General features: G+C 47.2%; 1 protein-coding gene across 1 annotated transcript in view; it reads left to right on the plus strand.

Annotated features, from left to right (window-relative positions):
• Positions 1-27,799, plus strand: part of DOLPP1 (dolichyldiphosphatase 1) — a 72,455-nt gene that overhangs the window by 23,097 nt on the left and 21,559 nt on the right. Inside the window, exon 4 of the mRNA XM_069237046.1 lies at positions 18,025-18,124. Within this exon, the coding sequence (XP_069093147.1) occupies positions 18,025-18,124 (100 nt within the window). The remainder of the gene's footprint in view (positions 1-18,024; positions 18,125-27,799) is intronic.

Consider the following 27,799-nt stretch of genomic DNA (forward strand, 5'->3'; position numbering starts at 1 on the left):
CCCTCTGGTGTGCTATTCATCTAAAATAGTTTTTGACCTAGAGTTTCATCTTTATTTCTGTCTGGAAGGGTGCAATTGAGTTGTTCTGCATGTCTGGCGAGTGAGGCTCTGTGTAGCATATGAAATAAAATGTGTCATCTAGTGTCGTTCGTGACTTGTGAAGAATTGAAGAGTGAGAAGTTGCATGTTCGAAAATGCTTGTGTGATCAGTAAAGCACTCCTATCAGTCTGGAGAGTGGGCCCCTGTGGAACATTGCAAGAAACTACAATTGGGTCATTAATTTCAGGATCTTCTCTGCAGGACCATTCTATCCTTGAGCTGTCAGGGTTCGGACTGAATGTCATCAGACAAAGTGCACTGTTGCAGTCTATTCACTGCATTCATAAACAAATTAAGGGGAGTGGAGAGGTGATATGGAGCATGGGCTAACCTTCCCCTGACAGAGAACTTTACACAAACAATAGAGCCCAACTCAGTCGATAAATCTAAGAACCCTCCCGTCGACTTAAGAAGAAAAGAATCATTTTGCTTTAAAGAAACCTCACCAACTAGGAGGGTACCCCTGGGTGGCATGCCTTGTCATAGAGGTTGTAGGAAGTTGGCTCTGTATGTGCTATTTCAAAGTAAGGAATAGCATGCACAGAGTCCAAGGGTTCCCCTTAGAGGTAAAATAGTGGTAAAAAGAGATAATACTAATGCTCTATTTTGTGGTAGTGTGGTCGAGCAGTAGGCTTATCCAAGGAGTAGTGTTAAGCATTTGTTGTACATACACATAGACAATAAATGAGGTACACACACTCAGAGACAAATCCAGCCAATAGGTTTTGTTATAGAAAAATATCTTTTCTTAGTTTATTTTAAGAACCACAGGTTCAAATTTAACATGTAATATCTTGTTTGAAAGGTATTGCAGGTAAGTACATTAGGAACTTTGAATCATTTCAATTGCATGTATACTTTTCAAGTTATTGACAAATAGCTACTTTAAAAGTGGACACTTAGTGCAATTTTCACAGTTCCTGGGGGAGGTAAGTTTTTGTTAGTTTTACCAGGTAAGTAAGACACTTACAGGGTTCAGTTCTTGGTCCAAGGTAGCCCACCGTTGAGGGTTCCGAGCAACCCCAAAGTCACCACACCAGCAGCTCAGGGCCGGTCAGGTGCAGAGTTCAAAGTGGTGCCCAAAACACATAGGCTAGAATGGAGAGAAGGGGGTGCCCCGGTTCCGGTCTGCTTGCAGGTAAGTACCCGCGTCTTCGGAGGGCAGACCAGAGGGGTTTTGTAGGGCACCGGGGGGGACACAAGCCCACACAGAAATTTCACCCTCAGCAGCGCGGGGGCGGCCGGGTGCAGTGTAGAAACAAGCGTCGGGTTCGCAATGTTAGTCTATGAGAGATCTCGGGATCTCTTCAGCGCTGCAGGCAGGCAAGGGGGGGATTCCTCAGGGAAACCTCCACTTGGGCAAGGGAGAGGGACTCCTGGGGGTCACTTCTCCAGTGAAAGTCTGGTCCTTCAGGTCCTGGGGGCTGCGGGTGCAGGGTCTCTCCCAGGCGTCGGGACTTTGGATTCAAAGAGTCGCGGTCAGGGGAAGCCTCGGGATTCCCTCTGCAGGCGGCGCTGTGGGGGCTCAGGGGGGACAGGTTTTGGTACTCACAGTATCAGAGTAGTCCTGGGGTCCCTCCTGAGGTGTTGGATCTCCACCAGCCGAGTCGGGGTCGCCGGGTGCAGTGTTGCAAGTCTCACGCTTCTTGCGGGGAGCTTGCAGGGTTCTTTCAAGGCTGCTGGAAACAAAGTTGCAGCCTTTCTTGGAGCAGGTCCGCTGTCCTCGGGAGTTTCTTGTCTTTTCGAAGCAGGGGCAGTCCTCAGAGGATGTCGAGGTCGCTGGTCCCTTTGGAAGGCGTCGCTGGAGCAGGATCTTTGGAAGGCAGGAGACAGGCCGGTGAGTTTCTGGAGCCAAGGCAGTTGTCGTCTTCTGGTCTTCCTCTGCAGGGGTTTTCAGCTAGGCAGTCCTTCTTCTTGTAGTTGCAGGAATCTAATTTTCTAGGGTTCAGGGTAGCCCTTAAATACTAAATTTAAGGGCGTGTTTAGGTCTGGGGGGTTAGTAGCCAATGGCTACTAGCCCTGAGGGTGGGTACACCCTCTTTGTGCCTCCTCCCAAGGGGAGGGGGTCACAATCCTAACACTATTGGGGGAATCCTCCATCTGCAAGATGGAGGATTTCTAAAAGTTAGTCACTTCAGCTCAGGACACCTTAGGGGCTGTCCTGACTGGCCAGTGACTCCTCCTTGTTGCTTTCTTTGTTCCCTCCAGCCTTGCCGCCAAAAGTGGGGGCCGTGGCCGGAGGGGGCGGGCAACTCCACTAAGCTGGAGTGCCCTGCTGGGCTGTGACAAAGGGGTGAGCCTTTGAGGCTCACCGCCAGGTGTTACAGCTCCTGCCTGGGGGAGGTGTTAGCATCTCCACCCAGTGCAGGCTTTGTTACTGGCCTCAGAGTGACAAAGGCACTCTCCCCATGGGGCCAGCAACATGTCTCTGGTGTGGCAGGCTGCTGGAACTAGTCAGCCTACACAGACAGTCGGTTAAGTTTCAGGGGGCACCTCTAAGGTGCCCTCTGTGGTGTATTTTACAATAAAATGTACACTGGCATCAGTGTGCATTTATTGTGCTGAGAAGTTTGATATCAAACTTCCCAGTTTTCAGTGTAGCCATTATGGTGCTGTGGAGTTCGTGTTTGACAGACTCCCAGACCATATACTCTTATGGCTACCCTGCACTTACAATGTCTAAGGTTTTGTTTAGACACTGTAGGGGTACCATGCTCATGCACTGGTACCCTCACCTATGGTATAGTGCACCCTGCCTTAGGGCTGTAAGGCCTGCTAGAGGGGTGTCTTACCTATACTGCATAGGCAGTGAGAGGCTGGCATGGCACCCTGAGGGGAGTGCCATGTCGACTTACTCGTTTTGTCCTCACTAGCACACACAAGCTGGCAAGCAGTGTGTCTGTGCTGAGGGAGAGGTCTCCAGGGTGGCATAAGACATGCTGCAGCCCTTAGAGACCTTCCTTGGCATCAGGGCCCTTGGTACTAGAAGTACCAGTTACAAGGGACTTATCTGGATGCCAGGGTCTGCCAATTGTGGATACAAAAGTACAGGTTAGGGAAAGAACACTGGTGCTGGGGCCTGGTTAGCAGGCCTCAGCACACTTTCAATTGTAAACATAGCATCAGCAAAGGCAAAAAGTCAGGGGGCAACCATGCCAAGGAGGCATTTCCTTACAGAGGTCCTTTCCATTCTGTTGCGGAACAGGGCTTGCTACAATCTGTGAGATGCCCTGGAACACTTTGTTGAAAAAGAAATAGGGTAGTGAGTGGGGCTAAGGTTACTCTTTAAAAATACCTGTCTGGTAGCCCTAACATTTTAATCTGGGTGCTAGTCGGTATGATTAAAAAGAGGAAAAGTTAGGAAGTCCCGGGAATCTAGTTACCCCTGCTTCCTCCTAGGGTCAACATGTTTCTTCCACTTACTTTCCCAATTGCTCATGGCTTTCTTCAGGTCCTATTATACCACCACAATCCACCCCTATTCCATAATGTTGACGTAATTGGTGAATTTACCATACATACGTCAAGTACACCTAAACCACCTACTTTGGTGTCCGTAAATGGGTATATATTAAGGCACTTAATAGTGTTTGTAGGAAGTTGGCTCTGTATATACTATTTCAAAGTAAGAAATAATGTGCACAGAGTCCAAGGGTTCCCCTTAGAGGTAAGATAGTGGCAAAAAGAGATAATTCTAATGCTCTATTTTGTGGTAGTGTGGTCGAGCAGTAGGCTTATCAGAGGGTAGTGTTAAGCATTTGTTGTACACACACAGGCAATAAATGAGGAACACACACTCAAAAACAATTCCAGGCCAATAGGTTTTTATATAGAAAAATATATTTTCTTAGTTTATTTTAAGAACCACAGGTTCAAGATTTACAAAAAATACTTTAAATGAAAGGTATTTCACTCAGGTATCTTAGGAACTTTGAATGATCACAATAGCATGTACAGGATTGGCAAAAATGGCAATAAGCTATTTTGAAAGTGGACACTGCAAAAATCAACAGTTCCTGGGGGAGGTAAGTAAATGTTAAGTTTACAGGTAAGTACAACACTTACAGGGTTCAAAGTTGGGTCCAAGGTAGCCCACTGTTGGAGGTTCAGGGCAACCCCAAAGTTACCACACCAGCAGCTCAGGGCTGGTCAGGTGCAGAGGTCAAAGTGGTGCCCAAAACACATAGGCTTCAATGGAAATAGGGGTGCCCCGGTTCCAGTCTGCCAGCAGGTAAGTACCCGCAACTTCGGAGGGCAGACCAGGGTGGTTTTGTAGGGCACCGGGGGGGACACAAGCAGGCACAGAAAGTATACCCTCAGCGGCACAGGGGCGGCCGGGTGCAGAATGCAAACAGGTGTCGGGTTTTCAATAGGATTCAATGGGGAGACCTGGGGGTCTCTTCAACGATGCAGGCAGGCACAGGGGGGGCTCCTCTGGGTAGCCACCACCTGGACTAGACAGAGGGTCACCTGGGGGTCGCTCCTGCACTGGATTTCGGTTCCTTCAGGTCCAGGGGGCTGCGGGTGCAGTGTGGTATCCAGGCGTCGGGTTCCTTGAAGCAGGCAGTCGGGGTCAGGGGGGGCCTCCGGATTTCCTCTGCATGCGTCGCTGTGGGGGCTCAAGGGGGATCAACTCTGGCTACTCACAGGCTCGCAGTCACCGGGGAGTCCTCCCTATAGTGTTGGTTTTCTGCAGGTCGAGCCGGGGGCGTCGGGTGCAGAGTGGAAAGTCTCATGCTTCCGGCGGGAAACATGTGGTCTTTAAAAGTTGCTTCTTTGTTGCAGAAAGTTGCAGTTTGTTGAACAGGGCCGCTGTTCTCGGGAGCTTCTTGGTCCTTTAAGATGCAGGGTAGTCCTCTGACGCTTCAGAGGTCGCTGGGCCCTGTGGGATGCGTCGCTGTTGCAGTTTTTCTCGAAGTGGGGAGACAGGCCGGTAGGGCTGGGGCCAAAGCAGTTGGTGTCTCCGTCTTCTCTGCAGGGCTTCAGGTCAGCAGTCCTTCTTCGTCTTCAGGTTGCAGGAATCTAACTTCCTAGGTTCTGGGGGCCCCTAAATACTCCATTTAGGGGTGTTTGTAGGTCTGGGAGGGTAGTAGCCAATGGCTACTAGCCCTGAGTGTGGCTACACCCTCTTTGTGCCTCCTCCCTGTGGGGAGGGGGGCACATCCCTAAACCTATTGGGGGAATCCTCCATCTGCAAGATGGAGGATTTCTAAAAGTCAGTCACCTCAGCTCAGGACACCTTAGGGGCTGTCCTGACTGGGGAGTGACTCCTCCTTGTTTTTCTCATTAACTCCTCCAGCATTGCTGCCAAAAGTGGGGGTAGTGACCGGAGGGGCGGGCATCTCCACTAGCTGGGATGCCCTGTGGTGCTGTAACAAAGGGGGTGAGCCTTTGAGGCACACTGACAGGTGTTACAGTTCCTGCAGGGGGAGGTGAGAAGCACCTCCACCCAGTACAGGCTTTGTTCCTGGCCACAGAGTGACAAAGGCACTCTCCCCATGCTGCCAGCAACATGGCTAGTGTGTGGCAGGCTGGCAAAACTAGTCAACCCACACTGGAAGTCGGGTATGTTTTCAGGGGGCATCTCTAAGATGCCCTCTGGGTGTATTTCACAATAAAATGAAATGTACACTGGCATCAGTGTGCATTTATTGTGCTGTGAAGTTTGATACCAAACTTCCCTGTTTTCAGTGTAGTCATTATGGTGCTGTGGAGTTCGTGTATAACAGACTCCTAACCATATACTCTTATGGCTACCCTGCACTTACAATGTCTAAGGGTTTGCTTAGACACTGTAGGGGCATAGTGCTCATGCACCTATGCCCTCACCTATGGTATAGTGCACCCTGCCTTAGGGCTGTAAGGCCTGCTAGAGGGGTGACTTATCTATGCCATAGGCAGTGTGAGGTTGGCATGGCACCCTGAGGGGAGTGCCATGTCGACTTAGTCATTTTCTCCCCACCAGCAGACACAAGCTGTGAGGCAGTGTGCATTTGCTGAGTGAGGGGTCCCCAGGGTGGCATAAGACATGCTGCAGCCCTTAGAGACCTTCCCTGGCATCAGGGCCCTTGGTACCAGGGGTACCAGTTACAAGGGACTTACCTGGGTGCCAGGGTTGTGCCAGTTGTGGAGACAAAGGTACAGTTTAGGGAAAGAACACTGGTGCTGGGGCCTGGTTAGCAGGGTCCCAGCACACTTTCAAATCATAACTTGGCATCAGCAAAGGCAAAAAGTCAGGGGGTAACCATGCCAAGGAGGCATTTTTCTTACAGTGTTCCATATGTACACGGAGGAAAGGTGTGCACTACTGCTTGGGGGAATGACCATATTGGAGGCCCCGGTCTGTAGGGGAAGACTAGACTGGGAGAGCGCGACTGAGAGAGGCTGAGAAAACGAGACACATCTGATGTGGTATCCATCCCAGGTAGCTTCCTGACTAACATGTAGCATCATGGGCCACACGTTCCGCTTGGTAGCCAACATTAGCATACAGCATCATCATCTTTCACATCGAGGTACCACTTATTGGCATATTTTTGGGGTCACGTATATGAGGCTCATGGCACAGTGCCCATACTTGATACTAACAACTCTTGCATTAAGATACCCATTCTTCGTAACCTTGCACACCCTGGGTATAGTGAGAAAACTCTTGGCATATTTTGGGCATTCTTCTCAGTATGGGGTCTGTGTCTGGCATAATGTTAGCCATGGGGTAATGGCGGTGGTTCTTAAAGCTGTAGATTATATATGGTTAAATGTGTCTGTAAATGCTTGTTCTGGACTTTTGCCAGTAAGACACTGTTTCTACACTCTCTTCTTTTGGGAAGTTTTGATACAATTATTTTTAATTATTTTCTGAACCAATTATCATCATTTCTATTTTGTTTTGCTTACTATTATTTCCTTAGGTTGGTGTGCATCTAAATGTAAATTGTTTGTTTGTTTGTTTGTTTCTTTCCTAGGTACACACTACACATATATATTTCCCTGAGGGTTGCTTTGTTGGGGCAGGCCATTGCTTCTCAACATGATCATAGCTGACTCGCTTTGAAACTCTTATTTTTAGCACATAACCAGGACCCATAAATAAGTTCACTTTCTCAAAATATGATGGAGCTATGCTGGCTTATCATGGCCTGCATACTCCAATATGTCTACTGATAATTAAGAGTTAACCTTTTTAGGGTCGAGCTTGCGCATGCGTATCGCTCGCAAGATGCTTTAGGTATTAGAAAAGGGCTCGGAGCCCTGTCGACGTCACGCCAGTGTTTTTCATTGGTTCGTGGGCTTGCCTATTAAAATCTGCTTGCTTTCATTAGTCGAAGGCATGCATACGTCATGCCTTTTCCGGTGGCTAGCCCTCCTCAAGCTCATCGACCAAGTACAGAAAACATGCGAGGCTCACTGTTTTCTGTCCGGCTCGTGGACTACGTTTTCTCTATTTTCCTAGCACGATTTTGCTTAGCAGGAGTCGAGCGCTTTACACAGTTAATTGCACTTTTTCGGGTTACGTACATCAATGCACTTTTGCCGATAGATGAAAAGTCGGGTCAGGAGTTTACAACGCTATCAGCTCTAACACGAGCAAACGCAAGACCTGTTGCATTTCAAATGCTTGTTTAGTAATGTAACTGAAAGAGAGCATAAGCCCTAAATAAATTATTAATTTTGTGAAACATGTTTGCTGTTTCTCATATAAAATACTGTTGTTTCCACAGAAATAATTCACATAAACACAATACGAAATCAAATGCTCAATAAAGAAATTAAGGCAATAGAAGTGTGAGTGGTGTTTTAGAATATAAAGCCCATTAACGTTAAATATTTTTAAGTACATGTATTAAGGGCTCTGTTGGGCATTTGTGGGAGCTCAGACTGCAACTCTTGCCTTTACCGCTGGCTTGTTTTTTTCCCTGCAAAAACTTCGAGGGGTAAAATCAAGGACTACTGTGAGGGATGCTCAAAGATTTTGACCCCGAGTCCTAGAAGCGCATAAGTGAGTGCTGAAACACGTTGTGCTTGGAGACGTCTTCTGACTGAATCTCAGGCTTCTTGCTGTTGCATGAAACATATAATCTCCAATCCAGAATATCCCCATATTCTCCTCCAGGTGATCCGTATCTGTAGCCAAAAGCTGTGATTTGCCCGCCTGCGCGTGGGATTCCAAAGCACTGGAATTGACATTTGAAACTTTTCCAAACCTTATAAAATCATTTTAATTTGATGTCTTTTGGAGTTACAGGTGTTTGTTCAGTTATTTTCTGACACAAATTCTGTATCTTTCTTGTCATGATGCATTTGCCTTTTGTGAAGGGTTCTGCGTGTGGAAAAAGGAGGTCCGGTGAGCCCCTCACAACCTCTGTATTGTTGCTGGCCAGAGGATCATCACCTGAAGACTACTACTACTTCTAGATGTCCAGCAGAAAGTTAAAGGATGGACAAAGGATCAGGCTTTATGGCAGGGTTTAATCTGCTGCTTCAGGGAGGTCTAGGAGGTGAAGAGAAGTGGGGCCGTCTACCACATCTCAGTCATCACTTTCCATGGACACTGCGTGGGGTAGAGCCAAAGTAAAGCATCCACACAAAAAAGAGGTACAGTTTGTGGTTGGTGTCAAGATCCATGACATTGACGACTGTTACAGGACCAACTTGCTCACCGATGAAGGCTGTGATGCTACTGAGACGTTCGGTGTTGAAGCACCATTCAACGTTGAAGGATTACTTCACATCTAAGAACCCCAGGCTTCCGCCTTTGAGACCACCATTGACATCAAACCCAAAGGCTTTTCATCATCGATACCATCATCATTGTCGAAGACTTCTAGCCTTCTTCATTGGGAAAGACATGCACACGTAGAATGCTGCAGCTGTCATCGGAATGGCTCTGCCATGAAGAGAAGCTACCGCCACCTCTGGCTCTGCATACCCCAGAGCTTACTTGCTACATGAGATGGCTCCAGCAGTTAATCCCTCCTCTGCTTCATTGAGAAGGGCTGTTTGTCCTTGTTTTTCACCAGTGCCACTAATTCTTCAGCACCCTACCATGTCCTCATTTACCTTAGTCCCTAATAATACCTCAGACTTAATTAACCACATTCTGCTCCACAAAACCTTCAAAGAAGTCCTCGTAAAAAGAAAAGATTGCCCTTTAGGAGTTCTTCCAGAAGAAGTTAAAGATGGCCCTCAAGGTCCTAGAGACATTCCAGGAGGAGATCTTGTCCCAGTTCTTGAACGTCTACTTCAGAGTTCTCATCCATTCTCCAGCGTTGTCTGACTTGCCTCTTTCTTGTGTCTCTTCAACAAATGATGTAAGAACTTTCAATTATGTTCCCATCAGAGGAGCACCATAACTAGACATCCCTATTCCAGTTACCACGACAAGAGCATTGGTGATTTTTTTTTTTTGAGACCCTGCATCTTCCAGAATTCTACACCTCTGTCCCTGGTGACTTAGAAATTGTGATGCAACTCTCTCTAAAAGATGCAAAAAAAGAAAGGTGCATCTTTCAGAGGAGAGGCCATCATTTATATTTGTGAAGTGTTGCAGTCTCATCCAAGAGCATGCAAGATATATTCTCTGCTAGGGTCAGTGGTCACTTTCTTCTTTCTGGTTCTTCGTGCCAGGCTTCATAAGAGATTCCGTTGGCAATGCTTGGAGGACCAGTGGCAGCAACTTTTGGGCAGCTCGGAGAATAAACCCATTCCGCAATCCAGCCATTTTCCTGTTGGGGCTAGTCAGAATCTTTTGCGCTGAGTTCCTTTTCATCAAAAGGACCCAACACAGTCCTCACAGAAGCCTCTCCTCAGGCATAGGGTGCACACATGGACCACCTCCAGGTTCAGGAAACATGATGTGAGCAGAGGTTCTATCCAGTGAAACCAATTTGTTATAACTCAGAGCCTTCCATTTGTCTCATAAGCTTTTTTTTTTTTTTTTTTTTTTTTTTTTTTTTTACTTTTTCTTTTTCTCCCCTCCATCGACACTGTCTGTTCTTGTTCAGGCATACAGCACAACAACAATGTATTATCTGAAAAGCAAGGCGGCGCCCATTCCAAGTCATTGTTCCGGGAAGCGCAAACGATCTGGAAATGGGTCATAGCAAGAGACCTGGCATGTCCTAGTTTCAAGAGCTAAAGTACACCTTCAGCAATCGGTGCCTATAGGAAATCTTTCACAAGCCTTTTTTTTTTTTTAAATGACAGTTGTGAAAGATATCTTAGAGGGTATTAGGAAAGTATTTCCTGCTACTAGCTCCCCATCTCCATCTTGGGAGTTAAACATGGTACTTTCAAAGCTAATGAGCTCTCCCCTTTGTGTTTACACATAGGTCATACTGCACTGTTTGACTTGGAAAGCTACTTTTTTAGTAGCAATAAACTCAATTCGTAGAGTTCTTGAGATTCAGGTGATGTGTTCACATGAATTGTACACTGTTTTCTATAAGAACAGAGTGGTCATGAGATCTCACCTGAGTTTTCTTCCCAAGATGATCTAGGGTTTTCATGACAGACAATTTGTTTACTGATGTTTCTCGGTCTTTAAAAAGTTAAATACATCAACTTTAACTGAATGAACCCTTCACACGTTAGATGTGAAGATGATTTTTAAATTTTATTTAGGCAGGCCAAAAGATGCTGGGCTATCTACTCATCTGTTGATAAACTATAATCTTGTGAGAGAACAGGTCAAGTTACTACAAAACAGTCCATCTCAAGATGAATAGTTTGTTGTATTACTGTTGCCAGTTAACAAATAACTTGATTGCTGTCAGGCCTCATGCCCACTCAGCCAGCCTCTGACTATGCCCAGGCAGGACAACCCTCTTTGCAGAACCTTTTTGGGTTTTAATTGATGCTGTTGTGCTCAGTTCTGTGCCATTTTTAGTGGGATGGGGTTGCTATTATATTCCACATATTATATTCCTTGCTTATGAATATGATGAGTATCCCCTGTAGGAGAAGAGAAAGTGATGGTAGTTCTTCTCTACAGGAATCCTCATTAGTCATATGCATCTCTCCCACTGCTCTGAATTCGTTAGCTTACAACATTGCTATTACACCCTGGATTTGCGTTGTCCGTAAAAATGAACTGACTTTACTGGCATATGTGGACATGATAGGACACCGGAAGAAGGATGCACGACTTACAGGCACAATACCAGTATTTCTTCTTGTGTCTTTGGCAATTTATCTATTAACATTGGACTGTTTTTTTCTCCCTTTTCCTTTTTGAAAAGGGCTTGTGAAAGATATATGCAAAAAAGAAGCAGAGAACTCAGGGTAGTGCCCAAGTTTAGCAGCTCATTTAAATGGAATACCCTGCAACACTACCAACACTCAGCTGACACTTTTAATCCTATGCTTAAAGATTGTGCTGTAAAAATGGCAAAAGGCTTTGTTACTTCCTAGCTCAGCATGGATGGCACTGTGCTAATCCTATGCTTAAAAACTCTGCTAGTAGAACAGACATTTTAGGTGGATAGATTCTGAGTGTCATTAGTGTTCCCACCTCCATTTTTTGTGTAATTTATGCCGCACTCTAAGTCTGAAAGGGTATAGTCCTGAAGTTGCGAAGGCTACAGGGAGACCACCCCTGGACCCAAAGGCATTAGCAAGGTTCTGCAAAAATGGTGTGGGTATTGGGTAGACCTCAACAGTGATTGATCTAAGACACCCTCTTGAGGGGAACTGGCTACTCCTGGAGGAGCGTGCCATGGGTGGCTAATCGTCCCTCTTTTCCACCTTTATGGTTCGTCCCTTGGGAAGCCTGACCCTCCGATCCTTACTTGGCAGGGCCTTGGGCAGGTGCTCTGTTGTGTCTGCGAGCCCATCCAGACCAGACCCTGGATCCAAAAAAGGTCAAATTGTCGCGAGACAGTCCAACTCTTAAGATCTCCAATTTGTTTCTGGAGATAGTCAGAAGTTAACTTTGGACATACACTGAATCAAGGGAAACTAGATAAATTTACCAATGCTAAATTGGGACCAGAAGGACACGTGGTTCGGAGAAGGGTCTGCGGTCCTGCTTGTGCCCAGGAGGGCAAGAGGGCCCTTCCTCTTCTTTAGAAGCTATTATTCAAGCCATCCAAACGTCCTGTAAAGCTTTGGAAATTAGGATTGGTGAAGTGGCCCTGCTAGGGCAAAACCTTCAGTAGACTGGATCAGAGAGGTTCAGGGCCACATCTCTAAGTTAGAAGACCAATCACACAGCTTCAGTCCTCTATCTCCTGCCTGGCTATGTCATCCAGAAACCTTGAGGGTCCAGCGTAGGAGACAGAAGTCTGCACTAAACTAACAGTCTGAGATTCGTCGCCTTTCAACATTAAGTTGAAGGCAGCAGTCCGAAAGGGTTCTTAGAGCATTGGCTTAACAGCATTATCCTTGCCAACTGTTCATCTACCTGTTTTGTAATAGGAAGTACACACTGGGCTGTAGTTCAGAAACCCTCATTTGAGTACGCCTCTGTGGCCAATGATTGCAAAAGTCCTCAACTACATGGACTGGGATGAAATACTAAAATAGCAAAAAGACTACCATTGATCCAATATGAATCACACTGTGCGATGCTATTTCCTGACTACATGAGACTCTCTTGGTTGACTTGAGGGCTGTAGTCCCAGTGGGCACCAGGAAACATGCCCACCTTCTGCTTATTAAGTCCTGCAATTGATGGGAGGTTGTGAAATATCTTTGTTTGTTGGGTACTATATCGGCCGAGTGTGGGGTATTAAACCTTTGGGAGTTTATGGAGTTCCTTGCACCTAGTAGTTGTATAACAGATGCTCGATCTTGGAACAGTTGGGACGTGGGTTCATTTTTGTGGTGTTAATTTAGGTTCGCAGCTACATCTAAAAAGACACAGCTTCTTCCCAATCAGAGATGACTGGCTCAACAAGTGCTTCTTGTCGAGACAGTGTTCCTCATTACCTCTCAGAAATTGTAATACCGCCTTCCAACACTAATATGCAGTATTCATATTCAACCCATTTTTATTCTTACATCCTTTTTCCCCAAATTCAATCTTAGCAGTGAAAACATGGCTTATGCTGGACAGTTACACCAAAGGATTACATGTACGTGAAATTATGCATCTCTCGGCACAAGTTTAACTTCCTAAAAAGTATGCTCATTTAGATGGGTAGCAACCTGCATTACCATGTGTTTTAGCTACTGTAAAAGAAAGCATAAATGATTTTAAAATAAGATCAATGTTATTATTAAATCCACAAAGCACAATGGGTGGTTTAGACCCGTAGAAGGTAACGCAATAGGAGCCAGTCCAAGAAGTGTCAACAAGCGGGCGGCACAGAAGCCATTTGGTATTTAGAATAACTACTCCAGCAGCCGTACAATGACAGTGCAGCTCGTAGGTTTAAATACGTCTAGGAAACAGTCAGTTGTATCTCAAGGATATTTTATTGATACTTCTTGGATTGCCTTAAAGAGACATCATAGACATATGGGCTGTTACTTTCAGCCTCTGCAGTGTTAAATCGGTTTAAACTTAACTCAGTCCTAGGCTTTTACACAAGTGTCATGCACTGTACAGTGCACTGTGACTGAAGAATAAATTAAAGATCCATATTATTTCAGGCTAACCATTTGTGTGGTGCAAGAGATCTTGGTCTTTGAAGGTGATGGGCAGCACAGGGGCGCTTGAAATAGGTAACTGGCAAAGTCCCGGCTTGGAGTGTATAATCCAGATCTAGTAAGCTGAACATGTAGGAGAAGTATGCAGCCCCTTAGTGCAGGATTGGGATGTGTTGTAGGAGGGTAGTGTACTAGTTGGGACATCCTTAAGTGGTGGGGAAGGGGTGAATAAACACTGATTATAAAGTAGCTCAGTTGATGTGTGTTTGTGCATGTGTGAGGCATGGAGGGAGCTGACCACAGAGTAGTCCCCAGCCTAAGATTGTTTGGAGCAGTAGAAGTTGGTCCTCAGTTCTCTCCTTCAGGTTAGACATTGGGACTGAGGTGGATGGCACGTTAAAAAGAGGTTTCAGAGATGGAAGTCTTGTAAACGCTGCCAGCTTAAAGTTGTCCTTTTACTAATGGAAGCCCAGCATATTATGTAGGTTCATCATTGGCATCCAGGCCCCTAGGTAGGTCTGAGTACCTGCATGAGGACTTGATGTGGTCCTGTAAATAGCTCTGCAAATGGGGAAGCAGTTTTGATTCCATGCTTTCTCTTTTTGTAGTCCGTCCGTGTAGGAAGTTGGCTCTGTATGCACTATTTCAAAGTAAGGAATAGTATGCACAGAGTCCAAGGGTTCCCCTTAGAGGTAAGATAGTGGCAAAAAGAGATAATTCTAATGCTCTATTTTGTGGTTGTGTGGTCGAGCAGTAGGCTTATCAAAGGAGTAGTGTTAAGCATTTGTTGTACACACACAAGCAATAAATGAGGAACACACACTGAGACAATTCCAGGCCAATAGGTTTTTGTATAGAAAAATATCTTTTCTTAGTTTATTTTAAGAACCACAGGTTCATGATTTACATGTAATACTTCAAATGAAAGGTATTGCAGGTAGGTACTTTAGGAACTTTGAATTAGCAAAATAGCATATACAGTTTTCACATAAATGACATATAGCTATTTTAAAACTAGACAGTGCAATTTTCAACAGTTCCTGGGGGAAGTAAGAGTTTGTTAGATTTTGCAGGTAAGTAAACCACCTACGGGGTTCAGGTTTGGGTCCAAGGTAGCCCATCGTTGGGGGTTCAGAGCAACCCCAAAGTTACCACACCAGCAGCTCAGGGCCGGTCAGGTGCAGAGGTCAAAGTGGTGCCCAAAACGCATAGGCTTCAATGGAGAAGGGGGTGCCCCAGTTCCAGTCTGCCAGCAGGTAAGTACCTGCGTCTTCAGAGGACAGCCCAGGGGGGTTTTGTAGGGCACCGGGGGGACACAAGTCCACACAGAAAGTACACCCTCAGCGGCACGGGGGCGGCCGGGTGCAGTGTGCAAACAAGCATCAGGTTTGTAATAGAAAGCAATGGGAGACCAAGGGGTCTCTTCAGCGATGCAGGCAAGGGGGGGGGGGGCTCCTCGGGGTAGCCACCACCTGGGCAAGGGAGAGGGCCACCTGGGGGTCGCTCCTGCACTGGAGGTCGGATCCTTCAGGCCCTGGGGGCTGCGGGTGCAGAGTCTTTACCAGGCGCCGGATCTTAGAAGCAGGCAGTCGCGGTCAGTGGGAGCCTCTGGATTCCCTCTGCAGGCGTCGCTGTGGGGGCTCAGGGGGGTCAACTCTGGCTACTCACGGTCTCGCAGTCGCCGGGGCGTCCTCCCTGAAGTGATTGTTCTCCACAAGTCGAGCCGGGGGCGTCTGGTGCAGAGTGCCAAGTCTCACGCTTCCGGCGGGAAAAGCAAGTTGTTTCAAAGTTGCTTCTTTGTTGCAAAGTTGCAGTCTTTGGTGAACAGAGCCGCTGTCCTCGGGAGTTCTTGGTCCTTCTAGATGCAGGGCAGTCCTCTGAGGCTTCAGAGGTCGCTGGTCCCTGGGGAGAGCGTCGCTGGAACAGTGTCTTTAGAAGTGGGGAGACAGGCCGGTAGAGCTGGGGCCAAATCAGTTGGTGTCTCCATCTTCTCTGCAGGGTTTTTCAGTTTAGCAGTCCTCTTCTTCTTAGGTTGCAGGAATCTGAGTTCCTAGGTTCTGGGGAGCCCTTAAATACTAAATTTAAGTGCGTGTTTAGGTCTGGGGGGTTAGTAGCCAATGGCTACTAGCCCTGAGGGTGGGTACACTCTCTTTGTGCCTCCTCCCAAGGGGAGGGGGGCACGTTCCTATCCCTATTGGGGGAATCCTCCATCTGCAAGATGGAGGATTTCTAAAAGTCAGTCACCTCAGCTCAGGACACCTTAGGGGCTGTGCTGACTGGCCAGTGATTACTCCTTGTTTTTCTCATGATCTCCTCCGGCCTTGCCGACAAAAGTGGGGCCGCGGCCGGACGGGGCAGGCAACTCCACTAGCTGGAGTCCCCTGTGGTGCTGTAACAAAGGGGGTGAGCCTTTGAGGCTCACCGACAGGTGTTACAGTTCCTGCAGGGGGAGGTGTGAAGCACCTCCACCCAGTACAGGCTTTGTTACTAGCCACAGAGTGACAAAGGCACTCTCCCCATGTCGCCAGCAACATGTCTCTAGTGTGGCAGGCTGCTAAAACCAGTCAGCCTACACGGATAGTCGGTTAAGGTTTCAGGGGGCACCTCTAAGGTGCCCTCTGGGGTGTATGTTACAATAAAATGTACACTGGCATCAGTGTGCATTTATTGTGCTGAGAAGTTTGATACCAAACTTCCCAGTTTTCAGTGTAGCCATTATGGTGCTGTAGAATTCGTGCATGACAGACTCCCAGACCATATACTCTTATGGCTACCCTGCACTTACAATGTCTAAGGTTTTGCTTAGACACTGTAGGGGCACAGTGCTCATGCACTGGTGCCCTCACCTATGGTATAGTGCACCCTGCCTTAGGGCTGTAAGGCCTTCTAGAGGGGTGACTTATCTATACTGCATAGGCAGTGTGAAGTTGGCATGGCGCCCTGAGGGGAGTGCCATGTCGACTTACTCGTTTTGTCCTCACCAGCACACAAGCTGGCAAGCAGTGTGTCTGTGCTGAGTGAGGGGTCCCCAGGGTGGCATAAGATATGCTGCAGCCCTTAGAGACCTTCCCTGGCATCAGGGCCCTTGGTACCAGGGGTACCAGTTACAAGGGACTTACCTGGATGCCAGGGTGTGCCAATTGTGGAAACAAAAGTACATTTTAGGTGAAAAAACACTGGTTCTGGGGCCTGGTTAGCAGGCCTCAGCACACTTTCAAATCAAAACTTACCATCAGCAAAGGCAAAAAGTCAGGGGGTAACCATGCCAAGGAGGCATTTCCTTACAGTCCGTGTCCGGCTTTCATCCCAGGGTGGGTATAATCCTACTGTTTCATGCAGCATGGCTCCGTATGTGCCGCTGCCTCTTCATGGTGCAGCTATTGTGGTGGAACACTGTGGGGACTGGTTGGGAGTAGGTTTCTCCCCTTCCACAAGTGCTCTAGATAGTATTAGGCAGCCATGGTGGTAGCATAGGTTTGTAGTACACATGACAAGTTGTCTTCCAGTGTCACCCGTGGCTTCTGGAAGAAATTCCTTGGGGTGTGGCACTGAGCCCTTGTTAGGAGGGAAGAAGACCCCTGGAATGATCGCTAGAAGAGCAGGGGTTTGGTAATTATAAATGAGGCCAGTGTATCCTGGTGAATGGGCGGGAGCAGAATTTAACATAAATCAATTTCAAGAATTGTTGTTTTTTAAAGTAGTAGGATATAATTATCCTGAACGTGATAGTGTTTGTGAAAGGAGGACCAATTAAACCTAAAGAATGACTGCTTTGCATGTAATATACAAAAGTCTTGTCTATGTGGAAGGTGTGTATGTGTTTTCTCATCCTTTCTTTCCTCAATGGAAGGCTCAGGAGTGATGTTTAAAGTTCTGTCTTGGTGGAGTTCAGCCATGTGCCATCTGAGTAGCAGTTCTGTGAAAGTCTGTGGTGGATGCCTGAGCTTGTGCCAGCTGTCTGACATACCAGAATGATTTCTGCATATGATTCTTCTGTGTGCTGTGCAAGGTGTGACTAGGTTGAATTCAGGGGTGGGGGTCATTTTGTCTACATATAAGGTTGTTTCTATTTAAGGTGTAGACACTTAAGGAGCCTATGGTGGGCTGTTGTGTAAGCAGAAGATTGGGGGGCTCTTGCTTGTTCAAGGTGCTGTCTGAGCATAATGTGGGCTTGTATGTCTGAGGCCGCTTTATAGAGCAGTATTTGTGGGTACAGGTTCTGCGTTCCAGTTAAAGTAGATAGCTCTAGCATTAACCTTGGCTTTCCTGTAGCGCTCCAGGTGGGCTGCTGAAACCGTTCAACCAGCTCTGCGCCGTGTTCTCTCTCTTAGGAGCCCACACCACAGTCACCACAGAGTATGGCCTGCCCTCCAGTCACTCCCAGTTCATGTGGTTCTTCTCAGTCTACGCCTTCCTTTTCCTGTACCTGAGGTGAGACTTTGTTTTGTTTTCTATGCTCTTAATGGGAGACGTATATACTTCAACATCTGATGGTTCCATTTGGTCTCTATTTGAGGGAACAAGGTGCATGTCTGTGCGCACGTTACTACAACGTGTTCTGTCTTAGGTGCCTGTGAGTGTCCAATGCCAGTGGCGGGAAGCACAGTATACAGTGTCTGCATAATCACGCTTGCTAGCAATGACTGTACTTTTTTAACCCTGTTGCCCCATGCCATGACTATATTGCACATTACATATGCACAGCATGACTGCTGACTGTCTGTGTCCACATATCACCATGACTTGCCTCTACACGCAGGTAGTGTATGAGGCAGAGGAAGGACCTATTCTGGCATGCCTGTGTCTGTTTCAAAGCAAAGTGTCTGCTTTGATTCATACACTTAGTACAGTGTCTTCACATCACTGAGCATTCCGTGACTGACCATGAAACTCAGTGCCATGTCCTGCTTTCATGTATTCGCTCTGTAATATCCTCTCATCACCCAGCCTTCCCTGACTGTGTTTGTGTCTGCACACTGCCATGTCCTGCTGTAATATACTCCCTCTGTCTTCCCATCACCCAGCCTTCCCTGACTGTTTGTGCCTGCACACTGCCATGTCCTGCTGTAATATACTCCCTCTGTCCTCTCATCACCCAGCCTTCCCTGACTGTTTGTGCCTGCACACTGCCATGTCCTGCTGTAATATACTCCCTCTGTCTTCACATCACCCAGCATTACGTGACTGACAGTGAAACTCCGTGCCATGTCCTGCTTTCATGTATTCGCTCTGTAATATCCTTTCATCAGCCCAGCCTTGCCTGACTGTGTTTGTGCTACACACTGCCATGTCCTGCTGTAATATACTCCCTCTGTCTTCCCATCACCCAGCCTTCCCTGACTGTGTTTGTGCCTGCACACTGCCATGTCCTGCTGTAATATACTCCCTCTGCCTTCTCATCACCCGGCCTTCCCTGACTGTTTGTGCCTGCACACTGCCATGTCCTGCTGTAATATACTCCCTCTGTCCTCTCATCACCCAGCCTTCCCTGACTGTGTCTGCACACTGCCATGTCCTGCTGTAATATACTCCCTCTGTCCTCATCACCCAGCCTTCCCTGACTGTTTGTGCCTGCACACTGCCATGTCCTGCTGTAATATACTCCCTCCGTCTTCTCATCACCCAGCCTTCTCTGACTGTGTTTGTGTCTGCACACTGCCATGTCCTGCTGTAATATACTCCCTCTGTCTTCTCATCACCCAGCCTTCCCTGACTCAGTGTTTGTGCCTGCACACTGCCATGTCTTGCTGTTATATACTCCTTCTGTCTTCTCATCACCCAGCCTTCCCTGACTGTGTTTGTGCCTGCACACTGCTGTGTCCTGCTGTAATATACTCCCTCCGTCTTCTCATCACCCAGCCTTCCCTGACTGTGTTTGTGTCTGCACACTGCCATGTCCTGTTGTAATATACTCCCTCTGTCTTCTCATCACCCAGCCTTCCCTGACTGTGTTTGTGTCTGCACACTGCCATGTCCTGTTGTAATATACTCCCTCTGTCTTCTCATCACCCAGCCTTCCCTGACTGTTTGTGTCTGCACACTGCCGTGTCCTGCTGTAATATACTCCCTCCGTCTTCTCATCACCCAGCCTTCCCTGACTGTGTTTGTGTCTGCACACTGCCATGTCCTGCTGTAATATACTCCCTCTGTCTTCTCATCACCCAGCCTTCCCTGACTGTTTGTGTCTGCACACTGCCATGTCCTGCTGTAATATACTCCCTCTGTCTTCTCATCACCCAGCCTTCCCTGACTCAGTGTTTGTGCCTGCACACTGCCATGTCTTGCTGTTATATACTCCTTCTGTCTTCTCATCACCCAGCCTTCCCTGACTCAGTGTTTGTGTCTGCACACTGCCATGTCCTGCTGTAATATACTCCCTCTGTCTTCTCATCACCCAGCCTTCCCTGACTGTTTGTGTCTGCACACTGCCATGTCCTGCTGTAATATACTCCCTCTGTCTTCTCATCACCCAGCCTTCCCTGACTGTGTTTGTGCCTGCACACTGCCGTGTCCTGCTGTTATATACTCCCTGTAGGAAGTTGGCTCTGTATGCACTATTTCAAAGTAAGGAATAGTATGCACAGAGTCCAAGGGTTCCCCTTAGAGGTAAGATAGTGGCAAAAAGAGATAATACTAATGCTCTATTTTGTGGTAGTGTGGTCGAGCAGTAGGCTTATCCAAGGAGTAGTGTTAAGCATTTGTTGTACATACACACAGGCAATAAATGAGGAACACACACTCAGAGACAAATCCAGGCAATAAGTTTTGTTATAGAAAAATATCTTTTCTTAGTTTATTTTAAGAACCACAGGTTCAAATTCTACATGTAATATCTCATTTGAAAGGTATTGCAGGTAAGTACTTTAGGAACTTTGAATAATTACAGTAGCATATATACTTTTTACATAAAACACAATAAGCTGTTTTAAAAGTGGACACTGAGTGCAATTTTCACAGTTCCTGGGGGAGGTAAAGTATTGTTAGGTTTCACAGGTAAGTAAGTCACTTACAGGTTTCGGTTTTTGGTCCAAGGTAGCCCACCGTTGGGGGTTCAGAGCAACCCCAAAGTTACCACACCAGCAGCTCAGGGCCGGTCAGGTGCAGAGGTCAAAGAGGTGCCCAAAACACACAGGCTTCAATGGAGAGAAGGGGGTGCCCCGGTTCCAGTCTGCCAGCAGGTAAGTACCCGCGTCTTCGGAGGGCAGACCAGGGGGGTTTTGTAGGGCATCGGGGGGGACACAAGTCAGCACAAAAAGTACACCCTCAGCAGCGCGGGGGCGGCCGGGTGCAGTGTGCAAACACGCGTCGGGTTTACAATGGTTTTCAATGAGAGATCAAGGGATCTCTTCAGCGTTGCAGGCAGGCAAGGGGGGGGCTCCTCGGGGTAGCCACCACCTGGGCAAGGTAGAGGGCCTCCTGGGGGTCACTCCTGCACAGGAGTTCCGTTCCTTTAGGTGCTGGGGGCTGCGGGTGCAGAGTCTTTTCCAGCCGTCGTGAAATGGAGTTCAGGCAGTCGCGGTCAGGGGGAGCCTCTGGATTCCCTCTGCAGGCGTCGCTGTGGGGGCTCAGGGGGGACAACTTTGGTTACTCACGGTCTCGGAGTCGCCGGAGGGTCCTCCCTGAGGTGTTGGTTCTCCACCAGTCGAGTCGGGGTCGCCGGGTGCAGTGTTGCAAATCTCACGCTTCTTGCGGGGAGTTGCAGGGGTCTTTAAATCTGCTCCTTGAAACAAAGTTGCAGTTCTTTTGGAGCAGTGCCGCTGTCCTCTGGAGTTTCTTGTCTTTCTTGAAGCAGGGCAGTCCTCAGAGGATTCAGAGGTCGCTGGTCCCTTGGAAAGCGTCGCTGGAGCAGGTTTCTTTGGAAGGCAGGAGACAGGCCGGTAAGTCTGGGGCCAAAGCAGTTGGTGTCTTCTGGTCTTCATCTGCAGGGGTTTTTCAGCTCAGCAGTCTTCTTCTTCTTGTAGTTTCAGGAATCTAAATTCTTTGGTTCAGGGGAGCCCTTAAATACTAAATTTAAGGGCGTGTTTAGGTCTGGGGGGTTAGTAGCCAATGGCTACTATCCCTGAGGGTGGGTACACCCTCTTTGTGCCTCCTCCCAAGGGGAGGGGGTCACATTCCTATCCCTATTGGGGGAATCCTCCATCTGCAAGATGGAGGATTTCTAAAAGTCTGAGTCACCTCAGCTCAGGACACCTTAGGGGCTGTCCTGACTGGCCAGTGACTCCTCCTTGTTTTTCTCATTATCTCTCCTGGACTTGCCGCCAAAAGTGGGGGCCGGGTCCAGGGGGCGGGCATCTCCACTAGCTGGAGTGCCCTGGGGCATTGTAACACGAAGCTTGAGCCTTTGAAGCTCACTGCTAGGTGTTACAGTTCCTGCAGGGGGGAGGTGTGAAGCACCTCCACCCAGAGCAGGCTTTGTTTCTGTCCTCAGAGAGCACAAAGGCTCTCACCGCATGGGGTCAGAAACTCGTCTCTCAGCAGCAGGCTGGCAGAGACCAGTCAGTCCTGCACTGAACAATTGGGTAAAATACAGGGGGCATCTCTAAGATGCTCTCTGTGTGTATTTTTTAATAAATCCAACACTGGCATCAGTGTGGGTTTATTATTCTGAGAAGTTTGATACCAAACTTCCCAGTTTTCAGTGTAGCCATTATGGAGCTGTGGAGTTCGTTTTGGACAGACTCCCAGCCCATATACTCTTATGGCTACCCTGCACTTACAATGTCTAAGGTTTTGCTTAGACACTGTAGGGCAGAGGTCTCCAAACTTTTTAATGCCGCGCCCCCCCCAGTTGATAAATAAAAATCATTGGGGCCCCCCTCAGAATTTTTCACAATTATTTTATAAAAATGGCGATGTTTAAATATATCTAAACCTATTTAAACATTGCAGTTAATTCCTGTTACCTTTTTAAGACTGCAATAACATGCTTCTGCTTAAAACAAAGGCCTGTTATCTGTATAATATTTATTTTGGGCAGAGTCTGGGGCCCCGCCTGGCATCACTTCAGGCCCCCCAAGGGGGGCCCGCCCCCCAGTTTGAAGACCTCTGCTGTTGGGGCATAGTGCTCATGCACATATGCCCTCACCTGTGGTATAGTGCACCCTGCCTTAGGGCTGTAAGGCCTGCTAGAGGGGTGACTTACCTATGCCACAGGCAGTGTGAGGTTGGCATGGCACCCTGAGGGGAGTGCCATGTCGACTTAGTCATTTTCTCCCCACCAGCACACACAAGCTGGCAAGCAGTGTGTCTGTGCTGAGTGAGGGGTCCCTAGGGTGGCATAAGACATGCTGCAGCCCTTAGAGACCTTCCCTGGCATCAGGGCCTTTGGTACCAGGGGTACCAGTTACAAGGGACTTACCTAGGTGCCAGGGTTGTGCCAATTGTGGAAACAATGGTACATTTTAGGTGAAAGAACACTGGTGCTGGGGCCTGGTTAGCAGGGTCCCAGCACACTTCTCAGTCAAGTCAGCATCAGTATCAGGCAAAAAGTGGGGGGTAACTGCAACAGGGAGCCATTTCTTTACACTCCCTCTGTCTTCTCATCACCCAGCCTTCCCTGACTGTGTTTGTGTCTGCACACTGCCGTGTCCTGCTGTAATATACTCCCTCTGTCTTCTCATCACCCAGCCTTCCCTGACTGTGTTTGTGTCTGCACACTGCCGTGTCCTGCTGTAATATACTCCCTCTGTCTTCTCATCACCCACCCTTCCCTGACTGTGTTTGTGTCTGCACACTGCCGTGTCCTGCTGTAATATACTCCCTCTGTCTTCTCATCACCCAGCCTTCTCTGACTGTGTTTGTGTCTGCACACTGCCGTGTCCTGCTGTAATATACTCCCTCCGTCTTCTCATCACCCAGCCTTCCCTGACTGTGTTTGTCTGCACACTGCCATGTCCTGCTGTAATATACTCCCTCCGTCTTCTCATCACCCAGCCTTCCCTGACTGTGTTTGTGCCTGCACACTGCCATGTCCTGCTGTAATATACTCCCTCTGTCCTTTCATCACCCAGCCTTCCCTGACTGTGTTTGTGCCTGCACACTGCCATGTCCTGCTGTAATATACTCCCTCTGTCCTCTCATCACCCAGCCTTCCCTGACTGTTTGTGCCTGCACACTGCCATGTCCTGCTGTAATATACTCCCTCCGTCTTCTCATCACCCATCACCCAGCCTTCTCTGACTGTGTTTGTGTCTGCACACTGCCGTGTCCTGCTGTAGTATACTCCCTCTGTCTTCTCATCACCCAGCCTTCCCTGACTGTGTTTGTGTCTGCACACTGCCATGTCCTGCTGTTATATACTCCCTCCGTCTTCTCAGCACTCAGCCTTTCCTGACTGTTTGTGTCTGCACACTGCCGTGTCCTGCTGTAATATACTCCCTCTGTCCTCTCATCACCCAGCCTTACCTGACTGTGTTTGTGTCTGCACACTGCTGTGTCCTGCTGTAATATACTCCCTCTGTCTTCTCATCACCCAGCCTTCCCTGACTGTTTGTGCCTGCACACTGCCATGTCTGCTGTAATATACTCCCTCTGTCTTCTCATCACTCAGCCTTCCCTGACTGTGTCTGTGTCTGCACACTGCCCTGTCCTGCTGTAATATACTCCCTCCGTCTTCTTATCACCCAGCCTTTCCTAACTGTTTGTGTCTGCAGACTGCCATGTCCTGCTTTCATGTACTCGCTCTATAATATCTTTGCATCTCCCAGCCTTGCCTGACTGTCTGACGGTGCTTAAGCATGTTGATAAGGCTCCTTCCTGGCCTCTGCCCGGCCCCTGCCCTGTGTATGGTGTGCACACCCCTGCAGCGCGCTAGGACTCGCACAGTGCAGCCCCTGCACATCACCACTACTGGCTCAAAAAAACTCTTTCGAGAATGAAAACCTACTCTTTATCCACAGAAATATCCAGTGAAAGGCTCGCTCCTGTGTCTCCCCACAAGGAAGACTTGGAAGGAAACAAAGAATAAAAACACTTGGGTGGGTTTAGGGTAATGGGAAACTGTAGCCCAAAACATACATTAATATTTCATTTATTTCAATTAAATTAATGAATTATTTTAGTTAAATGAAATATTTCATTTTCTCTCTGTTAAGTTTTAGGGTTAACATTAGGTTTAGAGTGAGGTTCCATTATTCTAAATTGATGAAACTCCATGATATAATTAAAATATTGATGTTTAGTGGTGAGACATAGTGTTAAGGATGGGGACTAGAAAATATCTTTTTATATGCAGTAAGTAAACAATGTAAATTATACAAATGCAATAGGTAACGGATAAATGTACCAATCAGCATTTCTTTTTCTTTTTTTTTTTAGTTTAAACGTAATTCAAATACATGTGATTTATGCCAAAACGGGGTGGGTAAGGCCCCATAAGTGGTAAAATAGTATAATGTGTTTTTTCTTTTCTTTTTTTTTTTTATCACTACCTCTACTGAGATGTTCTGTGTTCTCTTGCAGTTTGGGTTTTTGAGGTGCTGAAGCTGCTGCACATTCTTCAGGGTGGGATGAGCATGACATTCATGGGAAATGAATCGCCCAGCCTATGCGTGAGATCATAGAACTCCTTACTAGAGAGTAGCCTTTAAAAACCTATGTCAGTCTCAAGACACAGTTCCTTCATTTCAGATACCAGTTAAAACCAAATACTGACTATGGAGAGGCAGCTGACATTCAGCCTTCGTAATGACCATAGACAGTAAATCAAGATTAGAATGTGCCTCTCGGGTAACCAAGCGGTGATTGGAGAAGTTGATGGTCAGTTTACCTTCCCCTGGAATTCAGGCACTTTCCCAGCTTAATGGGCTGTGGCCCTTTTGCTCTTATTTACCTAGGTTGTGTACTGTTTACTTCAGCACTTTACACCATTCGGCATTTTGTGGTGTAGTATTTGACTCAATAATTTCTTTCTCTGGCCCAACAACTCTCCACAGAAGACATGATTTTACAATGCGCAAAATGCCCTTGTGGCAAGACCAGAAAGAGAAGGGCCACAGGCTTTGTGTATCCTCTGCCTTTCACACAGCTTGCCCAGCTGTGCCATAAAATGCTCACCAGGGTATAAAGATGTAGAGGGAGTCAAGAGCTTCTCTTGAGTGTTGTGCTTTTTTTTCTAGAAAAGTGTAGGGGAGGTGATGCCTCCTCTTCAACGCTTTTTAAGTCCATCTTGAAGCCCTGCTAGGAGGGATCTAGGAATCTGTTCGCTATCGACTTGTGTGTCTTTGAATAACACAACGTCCTTGACGTTGAGCACAAGTTGTACATTTTTTTCAATATCAGTCATTCGACTTCCATCATCTTATGTTGTATATTGTTTACATTTTGCCCTTAGTTATCAATGATAGCCTTCTAATGTTACAGCCATACTTTGTTTACGGTATGTTTGTATTGATGCTGATTAAGTTCCTTAGCAATAACTCTCTGCTACGTTTCCAGTGTGGGTCAGTGTGGCACAGGAATGGCACTCGGTCATGAAGCGATAGACCTTAGAATGCAGGGGTGGGGGGGTTCAGTTGCCATCTTGAAGTAGCCCAGGCTGGTCATTGCTGTAATGCCCAGTAAGTCTCTTGAATTAGCTGTGCTTCTTGTGAGCGTACCACAATGTTTCAGAAAGGTTGTTTTAAGAATCCACTGAACTTTTCTTTCCAAAGTCATTTCTAATTTCCTTTTAATCTGCTGTACGTCACTTTCTACATTGTTTTCTTTTGTTTAAACCTTTTTTCTGGCAGAAAGATTCCATCACAGACTAAATGACAGAAGAAGCATGTGGCAATTCATTTGACAAAAGACTGTTTCGAAACTCTAAACACTTTTGTACATTACGAAGCCCACCCAAAGAGCGAAGACAACATTCAACCAGTACAAAGACCATTGGGTTGTAGCTTATCTAAAACCTGGCGTGCACAGGGAAAAGGCTTCCATTTCATTACATTGGGGGTGGGGACTGGCTACCAGGAGCCCCATCTAGGAACATCCATAGAAGTCCTAAATGCAGAGCAGTTTACATATTTGAAAGACACCACTGGTCACACTAATTCCTGAACATGTCTCCAGAAGGGCAGAACTTGTCTCAGGCACTTCTGTAGTTAAGTAGCGCTCAGCGTCTCTGTCCACCTCTACTTTGATTGTTTGATGTTGAACTTGTCATTCAGTGTTCACAATATCTGTCAGATATTATCATGAAGGAATTATTTTAACCCTAGTATCGTAACGTAACCCCTGCCCACCTCCCTGAGACACCAGGAGCTGGATCTGGGTTGCTGGACGTGCAGTAAGATTGCAGTACATTACTGAAGCCTCAGACTTGCAGTAAAATTCCAGCACATTACAGAAGCCTCAGGCTTCCAGTGAGATTGGAGCCCATTACAGAAGCCTGAGGATTCCAGTGAGATTGCGGTACATTACAGAAGCCTCAGACTTGCAGTAAAATTCCAGTACATTACACAAGCCTCAGGCTTGCAGTGAGATTCCAGTACATTACAGAAGCCTCAGGCTTGCAGTGAGATTCCAGTACATTACAGAAGCCTCAGGCTTACAGTATGATTCCAGCACATTACAGAAGCCTCAGGCTTGCAGTAAGATTGCAGTGCATTACAGAAGCCTCAGGCTTGCAGTGCATTACAGAAGCCGCAGGCTTGCAGTGCATTACAGAAGCCGCAGGCTTGCAGTCAAATTCCAGGCCATTACAGAAGCCTCATGCTTGCAGTGACATTCCAGTGCTTTACAGAAGCCTCAGGCTTGTAGTGATATTCCAGTGCATTACAGAAGCCTCAGGCTTCCAGTGAGATTGCGGTACATTACAGAAGCCTCAGACTTGCAGTAACATTCCAGTACATTACAGAAGCCTCAGGCTTGCAGTGAGATTCCAGTGCATTACAGAAGCCTCAGGCTTGCAGTGAGATTCCAGTGCATTACAGAAACCTCAGGCTTGCAGTGAGATTCCAGCGCATTACTGAAGCCTCAGGCTTGCAGTATGATTCCAGCGCATTACAGAAGCCTCAGGCTTGCTGTAAGATTGCAGTGCATTACAGAAGCCTCAGGCTTGCAGTGCATTACAGAAGCCTCAGGCTTGCAGTCAAATTCCAGGCCATTACAGAAGCCTCATGC

This window comes from Pleurodeles waltl, chromosome 6, assembly GCF_031143425.1.
Source record: "Pleurodeles waltl isolate 20211129_DDA chromosome 6, aPleWal1.hap1.20221129, whole genome shotgun sequence".
NCBI lineage: Eukaryota > Metazoa > Chordata > Amphibia > Caudata > Salamandridae > Pleurodeles > Pleurodeles waltl.